The 10,585-nt window shown below is 40.9% G+C and overlaps 1 protein-coding gene across 1 annotated transcript; it reads right to left on the bottom strand.

Moving 5' to 3' along the window:
* Positions 1-972: 972 nt before the first annotated feature.
* LOC148030465 (uncharacterized) lies at positions 973-5,665 on the bottom strand. The gene is made up of 5 exons (XM_087686793.1): positions 5,255-5,665; positions 5,097-5,161; positions 4,905-4,994; positions 2,420-4,805; positions 973-2,300 (listed from the first exon to the last, which is right to left on the bottom strand). The coding sequence occupies exons 1-5, from the start codon at positions 5,600-5,602 to the stop codon at positions 1,251-1,253; spliced, it is 3,939 nt and encodes a 1,312-aa protein (XP_087542919.1). The 5' UTR covers positions 5,603-5,665; the 3' UTR covers positions 973-1,250.
* Between the last annotated feature and the right edge of the window lie 4,920 nt (positions 5,666-10,585).

The following is a 10,585-nucleotide window of genomic DNA, read 5'->3' as shown; positions in this document are numbered from 1 at the left end:
TTTGAACCCTAGTGGGTTTCAGCTTGAAATTGGAAACACCCCACTGAACATTACAGACACACACACACACACATGAAATTATATAGCTAAGAAAGTGATAAAATACCATGAGCCCATTGTCTGACATTACCAAAAGACATAGCACCACAGGCCCCGTAAAACTCCAATCTTCAAAAAAGAAACTCCAATCCAGGAAACCTCATTCACAACATCAAGCATCCACCAGAACAGCCTATTCAGACACAGGAGCTGTGAGACAGTGCTCGCACATTACAAAACCACTGGCCTGCCATTGAGCTGCCATCATAATCTCAACAAAATAGAAGCATCCAACCTCAATAAAGGCTGTCTTCTGACAAACGTTCTAGCCTGATGAGAATGAGAATTGATTAGCTACTCTACATGGTAAGACAAAGGATGCACTTAAATGCTGATTGACGACCTGCACAAGCCAAACACAAGCAGACTGTTTCGTCAGAGGATTGTATTGCTACCAGCTGACGATCTGTAACCTTTTACAATCACTGGCTCAGGATTGGTTAAGCAGCCTTAATTACCATTCACTGATCTAAAATCAGACCCCAATTGAGTAGCAGTGCAACAAGGCAAGACCATGTGCAACCACTATCTGAACTCAATGTCATAACTCCAACATGTACTGTACCTAATTAGAGTGGCTTCCATTTGGGGCTAATTTTCCTGACGGTTGGGGCAAAAGGCTTAAATAAATACCTTCACATGTAATGACATGCAGTATAACAATGTTCCTGTTATCGACTACACTGATTGTAGTTAGATCTACTTGTGTTTGTACCCTGCTAAGTGAGACAGTTTAAACTGCCCTACTCACAGCACGGAAAAACCAACCCTATCACAGGATATATGCAGGTCTCTCAGCCACCTGTGGCTGCAGAGCTACAGAAAAGAAAACTTTGGCACCTTCTACATGCCTACAACTCATTGAATATATAAATGGACAGATGTCTGGCCACTTAAGATGGAAAAAGATAAAATTGTTTAAAGAGCTTAAACTGATTAAATGCTGCATTTGTAAGTACAAAATGGGTAATGATCAAAACAAAAGGAGCAAATTAAGCCTTTTGCATTGACACAACCTCCATTAGGGACTGCAAAAAAATTAATTGCAGACGTGCCAGCAGCAATTGATCAATATAAATACAAACATGGGCATTCCAAATTAAGAATGCACCTGTTCTGAGGCACCAGCTAAATTTCACTATATGTTACATTCACGTTCTACCACGCTTTTGTGGTCGACATGACATTTGCTTCCCCTTGCTCACAATTTGACCAGACAGACTACTTCGAGATGACCTTGCAGCTGTGCTTCGTTTCTTTTCCTCTTGAGATGCCACAGTTTGTCTTCCATCCAATGTACCTGTGCTTCGTTTTTTTCCCTCTTGATGTGCTACAGCTCGTCTTGCATCGACTGCAGCTGAACTTTGTTTTTTTACATCTGGAAGTGTTACAGCCTGCCTTCCACCAGTTAGATGCCTGGTAGACCTTCTCTTATCTAAATCTTTGACTTGTTCCTTGCTCTTCAAAAGACTCTTTTTAACATCATGGCTAACAGATGCATCTTTCTTGGCATACTGCTTTGGAACAGGTGATTCATTTTTTTGTATCACTTTTACACTCATTCCAGTTGTGGGGACAGTTGTTTCTCTGGTGTCTCTCTTTTTCAGATCCAAAGCTTCACTCTGTGTGTCAACTTTATTCGCTTGTATTTTTACCCGGTTCTTTCCTCTCATAAATGTCTTGCTAATAATTTTGGAGCTTGGTCCACCATCAACATCTTTGACTTGATGAACGTTCATCAATTCACCTCCTTTGTCAATGTTTCTCAACTGCCCAGATCCAGGTTCTACCTCCCTGCACCCATCAGCCTCCCCATTTGCATGTGCCATATGAGCAGCAGCATCAGGATCATTGGAACAAGGTTCAGCCGTATCCTTCTTCCATTCTAAATTGACTGCATCAGCATCAGTGCTGGCAGATAGCATATTGTTCAGCGTCCTCAACTCGGTTGATTTGCTTGATAAACTAGCAGCTTCCCTCTGTAAACTTTTGTCCATTTCCCTAATCACAAACTCACGAAGAATATATGCGGCACCATATTCCTGAGAGTCTTTGGAAAAGAAAACCAGGGCATTGTTGAAAATGAGCAGCATATCACGAAAGAAGTCAATAGCTCCAGAATACTTTCCCTCCTCCACTTGGGTTCTCACTTTGCACAAATCCATGTGCCTTTTGATAACTCGTTTGTACCTCTCATTTTCCTATAGTGAAATTCAGATTTAATCAGAATAAAATTTACATCATGAGACACTAGACCCACATTTCAAAGTAATACATGATCAAAAGATATAAATTAAACGAGCCAGTACACCACAGCTACCTGTAAACCTGACCACTTGCTGAACAAAGGTGCAAACTTGTGGGTATCGATCTTACGTAAGCAGTCAAAAATGAGAAGCATGTCAGGAGCACCATCAGACTGAACGTTATCCATCTTTACTCCAATTTGAGGTGTGTCATCAGTCCAGCTTAAAGCTGGTGAGCCCACTTCGGTTTTCTCTGACGGACTCACTTTGCCATCTTGTAACTCCAATGTGAACTCCTCGTACTCTGCATAGTTGGACAACTTTTTATGGTTTTGACTACTTCTGCATGTTTCCTTTTCCTTTCCAATCAGGTTATGATCTTCCCTTGTAGAATGTTTACCATTACCTATAGATGGTGTTTCACCTGTCTCCTCAGTTGACAAATTTTCCACCTTCAGCTGCTTGCAAGCTACCATTTCAGCAGGATTCTCTTTGAGATAATTTTTTCCTTGCCCTGACAAATTATCGGCCTTAGAAGACCTTCGGCGTTTCCGCAAACTTGAGAGCTCTGAACCTTTAAGTTTTATAATATCTAAGAGAAGCCCATCATCCTCACATGCATCCACAGCTGGTGCAGACTTAACCATAACCAGCGGCATTAATTGCTCTGCAGCAATGCAGATATCCTTTGTTGTTGCAGCCATCGGCAATAAAGCATCGCTAGAAAGACTTGGTGGATTATGAATCAAATCAGCTCCTGCATCCAAATCAGACTGAAGCCCATCAGGCTTTTGGGTTTGCTTATCACCAAAACCAGCATACTTTGTCTTATTTGCATGACCTGAACAGGCCCTGTTCGCTTCATGTAAAGATGTGTGGTCACCACATGATGCCACTTGCATCACCACATCTTTAGCTACCTGTCCTGCTGCTGCTTCATCCAAACCATCCTTGACTATTGTTATCTCAGTTATGGAAACTAGTTCAACCTTCTGGCATTCTTGAGCAGTCACCTGCTTTACTTGCCTTGAGAGAGAATCATTCCTAGGAATCAAATCTATGGCTGCTGAAACTATCTCTGGTCCTGAGCATGATATTTGTGGTACAACAGCCTTGGGTGTTGTAACTTTTGTCTCAGATGACAGAGAACTTGGACTTTGCAGACACTTTTCTTGTTGTGAAGGCAAATGAATTCTGGTAGAAACATGCTTTTGACTGCTCTCATGGGGTGCAACATGGCTATGTGTTTCAGTATTCATGCCCTCTCTGTCTACTGAATCCAGGGATATTTGAGCATCACGCTCAACAAATAACTGAGAGCGACACTTGATAATCCCGTTCCTTATTGTGTGCCCTGAAACAACCTCGTCCTTAGTTTCCTCCATCAATTTAAATGTGATCTGTTTCTTATCTGTGGTGTCACAATCTGCAGCAACTGTACTGGTAATGCCATAGGACCTGTGTAAGTTAGGATCAAATGTAAGGTCAGTTCCTGAGTTCTTGACTTCTGAGTAAGGCCCAATCACCTGCATGTCTAATACTGAGTCCGGATCCTGCTGCTCATTTGCAACCATTTCTGGGGATGAAACAGGTGTAGATCCATCCTGCACAGAGCCATAAGCTAGGCGCAATAGATCTATACCATTCACTCCATTTTTTGAATAATCAACCAAAATTCCCTTGGTACCTTCCAATGGGGCTGCAGTTGCCTGTTCCTCACACCTTGCAGGAAACTCTTCCTTCAGATTTGATGAACAAAACCCAAGTGAAGTTGACTCAGGCTGAGTCAATGCAGCTCCTCTAGGGGCTGCCATTGTCTTTTCTTGCATGTCTGGCATACAATCACCAAGTGAAATTGACTCCTGGGGGGTATCTGTTCCAGTTTTGACAGCCTCAACCTTACTGATGTTCTGAAGAGAGTCACCCACATCCAATGCTCGTTTCTTAACTAAGCTTCCTGGAGATGTCCCTGGAGCAGCTGGAACAGAAAGGCAGTCAGCTTTAGCAAGCTGAATTGGCCCTTCTGATCCACTAGTTTGGGGGTTTGGCCCTCCACTTCCAAAGCATTCTGAAACACATGTTCTCGCTAGTTGTGCAGCAGGAATTGCAAGATCCCCTGGAGTTAACCCCAAACCAGCTTGGACAGAAAAGCAGTCAGCTATAACTGACTGGGCTGGCTGCTCTGGTCCGCCACTTTGGGCTTTTGGCTCTCCATTGAGGGCATCCACTAAGGACTCTATAACACCTGCTGCTACTGATTGGCCATTGTTCTTAACATCAAGTACAGCCTCTCTATCTGCCATAGTTCCTGCTGGACAGCAAGAATCGAGGGTAGGATCTTGTCTGTCTTGAAAGACCTGACTGTGACAATAATTACCAAGAGAATCCTTGCCCGAAACCACCTCTACTGTATTTTGAGATGTGTCTGCTTTCAATCTTTTCAACTTCCTCTCCAAAGATCTGGTAATAACATACAGACAGTAAAATGTGTGCCTTCAAGTCCCTGCAAAGAGTAAGCCACAAAACCAATAATAATTACAGCTAAGTAGAAGCACTGACCCTATCGTCCCTTCATAGTGCTCCAGCTCTCTTCTGAGCTGTGCCACACGAAGCTTTCGTAGCTCCTCAAACCACGGAACCTCATCCTCTCTGCCGTGCAGAATCAAAATTTCAGAGGGGAAGAAAAAAAACCTGCGGTAAACCCTAAAACTCCCTAAACTCGATCTAAAAAGCTCGATAGGAAGCTCTCACCTGCAGTTACTTCTGCCACAATGCGCAAAGCGGCCGCTGAGGGCAAGGAATCTGCATTTGCACGCCTAAAGACAAAGAGGAAGTGAGGCAATGCGCTGAAGAACCGAATGCAAATAAATGAAGCAAAGGAAACGAAACAAAAAGGAAGGAGGGAAAACCTCTGCAGAGAAGAGAGCAGAAGAGTCGGCGGCATGGCGAGACTGGAGCTCGCCTGAGACGTCGGTCCAGTTGCCTGTGCCGTGCTTGAGGACGGCGCTGGCCAAGAGGAGGTCCTCGAGGGTGCCCCAGGGGTAGCTCGGGGCGGGGACGCCCGTCGCCATGGCTGTGTCCTCCTCCTCATCCGAAGACGATGATGACGATGATGACGATGATGCTGATGATGATGAAGACGACGATGGAGATGGAGAAGGCGAAGGCGAGGATGAAGAGGAAGAATCGAAAGGGGAGTAGCAGCTGCCGTCAATGGCTGGAGGCGATGAACCTGCTGGACGCCGATGTTTCCTCATTTGTCTAGCTAGCTCTCTCTCTCTCTCTCTCTCTCTCTCTCTCTCACACGCACGCACACACACACACACACTCTCTCCCTCTCTCCCTCTCTCTCTCATCCGAAGTTTTACTCTAAGTCGCTGTCAAAGCTTCTGTCAGTACAGTTGCGTTTCCTTAGGCCTCGATATTTTCTCCGGAACCACTTTTTTTTTCAATATCCTCTTTTTCTCTATGTCCCCCCTTCCCCCCTCCTCCTCGCCACCCCCCCCCCCCCCCCAAAACATCACAGAGGATATGCCCATTGTCCCAGACAAGAAGTTTTCGACATTTTCTCCTGCCAGAAAAGAGGTTGTTTTCCTTGTTTTTCCTTACCAGACCTAGCTACATATGCGATGCCTCCCTCACAAAAGCTCGTGATGTTGAACACTGTAGGGAGACATTTTCTCCTGCCAGAAAAGGGGTTGTTTTCCTTGTTTTTCCTTACCAGACCTAGCTAGATATGCGATGCCTCCCTCGCAAAAGCTAGTGATGTTGAATGCTCTAGGGAGAACCAAGGTTACCTTCAACTAGCAATCCCCTTCCCACAATTACAACTCGCTAAGTATGGGATGCCTCCCTATTCGAAGCTCATTGTGTTACTATAATTCACAATCTCGAAATTATAATGGGAATTTGTGCAAAACTTCTTGTGATAGGATATCTTCCAGAGTCCAAAGCCAAGAGTCACATACCCCACAAGGGGCCACTATTGTGGCACATAACTTGGCCACCTCCGATTTGATAATTCGAGCTACCACATTATTTAAAAACATTGGTTACAAAATCCTTCACTTAGTCTATGCAACCAATGTGAAAAAGAATCTGGATTATTGTATTGCTTCAAAGGAATTGGTGTTTCCATTGAGACTATGGTGAAAGAGTAAGCAAGTGTTAGTATCCAAATAACTTGCAAATTTTAAGTCTCTCTCCCTTGCTCAAGCAATGAAAGACTTGGATACCCTGCTCAAATAAGGGTTTCTTGAGAAAACATTTGATGTGATTGCATTGTTGTAAGTAGAGTTCAAGGGAATCATTGGTAATCCCACATTGAAACAATAAGAATAAGAGCAAGTGAATACCATTAACTAAGTGACCTATAAAGTTTCACGCTTTCTTCTCCTCAAGCCATCAAAGACTTGGATTTCCCACTCAAAGAAGGTTTCAAATGCTACAAAAGTGGCTTTGTTTACGACATAAACAAGGGATGTAGGTTTTATAAATGTATGGCTACATCCTTATAATCTTGCTTATCATATGCGGTAGAAGACTTTAACAACTAAAATATCTACAAATCCAAATCAAGACCTCACAATTTAGAGCTAAAAAGGATGCTAGAAAATATGGTTTCTAGAGCATCTTTATGTATGAAGTGGCTTGGAGCAAACATTAGAGTGTCCTAGCCTCTTTTGGGCCTAGGTGATTGTCACCTATACATGGCGATCATGCATGCCTAGTTTCTTCATCACCTAACATTCCTTCACCACCCTCCTGACCATGGTGTGTCACATAATCTCCTCTACAACCCTCTACAGCATTTACCCACTACAAGTGGCATTCCATCCACCCTTGCCATGACACACTTCTTATTTTCCTTGCTCATCATGCCATACCACAATCTTTCTTCTACACATCTAAGAGTTTCAATATGAGTTAACCTCTTTAAAGGGAGTGCATGGAGAGCAAGTAGTGCTACAAAGTTCAGCATCCTACCCACTTTACTTCAAAGAATGCACTTAAAAGCATACCAAATACTAGTATCGTGAGCAAGGACCAAAAGGCCAAGTTTATGGGGACGAGTTCCCTTGCACCAAATATGGGAAACTATGTGAAAAATGTAAAATTCTAAAAGTCCTAATGTGAGCCCATGTGGAGACCAACCCAACTCCACGGTGGCTGCCAAAGCCCATCTAAACACCAACTTCAAATATTGATAATTCAAAAGGCAATGGTCAAAAGCAAGAAGATTATGTATTTCTTGGGAGTGTGTATTTGAATTGACTTTAGATAGAAAATTTGATTTGTTCAAGTGAAGATTGGTAATCTTACTAATTTAAGATGAGCCTATGGATTGGTTTATAGAATAACTTGTTGAAGATGGCACAACAAACTAGGGCCCATTCCAAGATATCATAGTATTACTTTAGTAGAAGGACCTTCGGCATGAGCTAAGAAAGTTAAACCTAGAGTTAGATGTGTGTAAGCTTGGAGAATTTTGAAAAATGTATATGGAGCTAATTGTGGGCCTTCAAACTTTATAAAAATATGTAAAAAATATGGATTCATAATGGTGGTTCAAATGAAGTTTCATTAGAAGGATCCACCCATTGTGGAAGTCACTCTAATAGTAATGAGAATTTGCTAGTCAAAAAGTAAGAGCCTAGAGAAGATAAAAATTGAGCTCCAAGCAAGCAAGCTTCTATAGCACCCATATGAATCACTAATGAGATACAAGAGTGTGGCACACTTGCCATAGATATAAGAGGTTACAATGCTAAAGAAAGTATGTCTAGAATAAGTTCTATATAGTTGTGCCCACTAGAGGCTAACTCTTGTGGTTTGTAATCTAATCATTCTACTAAGGATGAAGCTTTGGTAAAAAAACAACAATAGAATTTGACAATAAGAAAGATGTTTGCATAGGAGCTATAGAGAAGTTAGATCTTGAGTATGACATAGACCATAGTGATGATTTCTCGAGTTATATAGCTAAGATATTCACAATGTAGTGATTATTTCAATTTCTTTTTCTAGTGTTGAAACCTTTAGATTAGAATATCTTGAGGTTACCTTGGAGTCAACTATGCAAAAGGCCATGGATAAAGAGTGTAGTTCAAAACTTTGAAAAGTTCTCACAATGTTTCAATGGATTATGAACTTAATGATATTTTTGAGTTATATTGTCTTCCTCTGGATGCCTTTGATGTAAAGTATTGTGCCAATGGATTATCTAGAGACCAGCATATCCTTGCTAGTATTTTCATATTGTCCCCATAACATGTATGATGTGCATGTAAGTTGCTTGAATTTGGGCATTTAGAAATGACACATGAATTGAAAACGATAGTGCATTTTGAACCTTGTGGATTGATTTTATGGATGGTAGGTATATGGATTCTTATTTTGTTTGATTCCACATGGAGTGTTTGATTCCTATGCACTATGGAGTGTTATTATGATTCCATTTGATCGAGCAAATAAGTGACCACATTAATGCAACTATGAGATTACTTTAACATCCTCATGGTAAAGTTTTGATCAATGATTTTTTTGTTTTCACTTGTAAGAAAAGTTAATGAAATGTTCAAGTTGAAGTATTCCATCCTTGTGGGTGGACTAATGTGACATGCTAAAGTTAGAATGTGCCAAGAAAGGCAATAAATTTATAATAATTGCTCGAGGTAAAGGCAAGAGCCTTACATGTGAGGAGAGTGTCATATCATGAGCATATGGGAACTCCCCCTTTTGTATCTTGGTTTATGTATTTGTTTGTGCATGGGAATACACTAAATAGTGATATGCGTGCTTGGACACCATTCAATGTAAGATCTTTTTTTATGAATGGGAATCTATTAAATAATGATGTGAGTGCTTGGCTACCACTCATTGTAAAATGTGGTCATACATACTCTTGCTTAGGACCTCAACCTTAAGCAAGGTGCAATAGATGAATGTACTTCACATATGTAGTAGAAGCTCCAATCATGGTAGCTTGATAGCACCCTTTTGAGTGCCATCATATTAGAGGGGATTATAATTAGAGCATCTACATGTACATCTATAGGCTCATGATATAGTTTGCACAATAAGTAATAACCACAACTACTTCATCTACTTGTATGAGATGTGATGTATAAGACCTTTATAAGGAGTATCCATTACTTCATCTAGTTGTATAAGATGTGATGTACAATAAGTAGCAACCACAACTACTTCACCTATCTTCATAAGATGTGATGTCCAAGATCATCATATTAGAGGGGATTATAAGAAGAGCGTCTACATGTACATCTATAGACTCATGCTATAGTTTGCACAATAAGTAGTAACCACAACTACTACATCTACTTGCATGGGATGTAATGTCCACCCAAGACCTATATAAGGAATATCCACTAAGTAAAAATTCACCCTCTCCATTACTAAATAGCTCAAAATCTTCTAGAGATTTCTAAATAGATGATTAGAACAATATCCTTGAATGCCATAGTTAGGATAGAAGCCCAACAAAAGGCTACAAACAAGGCACCCAAGAAGCAAAGCATATGTCTTGCCCAACGTATGTTTTCCAAGCAAGAAAGTGCATGTTGGATAGCTAGTAACAAACAATACAATTTCATTATCCAAAGTAGCTCTACAAAAACCACCCACATGCTATCAACCACCTTGTACTATGAAGAAGTAGCACTTTTAGGCAATCAATCATAAGCTCGAGAATCATGCAACAATAAGGAGATTAGGAATTAGCCTTAATTATAGAGGTTCATGTTTACTAAAGTCCAAAGCCTAGCCAAAGTTATTTAAGTCAATGGAAGAGATGTGCAACCAATAATAGAGCAAACCCTACTACATGCTCATTACCTTACAACAAAAGAGTTGCCAATAATGAGAGAGATGTCTATGTTTAGAATATTTGAGCCTGATTGAGTGCAAGATAGATAATTGAAAATGAGATTTTGATGCACATCAATCACATTTACTGCCATAGTGGTAGAGCTTTCATTAATAGGATCAACAGGTCAAATAATGATGCTAAAAAGAGAAGTGAAAACAAACAACTCAAGAGATATAACAACAATGACTTGAGTCACACCTCAAATATTAATCTACCTAATAGTAGCAACATTGTTGAAGAGTTGCAATCTTAAGGATTGGGTCAAAGCACACTTTAAAACAATGCCAACACACTACACTTAAATCCAAAAAGACCATGTGACTCAACCTATCATGAAAATGTAACCAATCAA

The sequence above is a fragment of the Lygodium microphyllum genome, chromosome 10 (genome assembly GCF_053477565.2).
Source record: "Lygodium microphyllum isolate KBCC chromosome 10, Lygodium_microphyllum_v1.1.10, whole genome shotgun sequence".
Lineage (NCBI taxonomy): Eukaryota > Viridiplantae > Streptophyta > Polypodiopsida > Schizaeales > Lygodiaceae > Lygodium > Lygodium microphyllum.
This window is presented reverse-complemented; position numbering and strand designations above follow the sequence as displayed.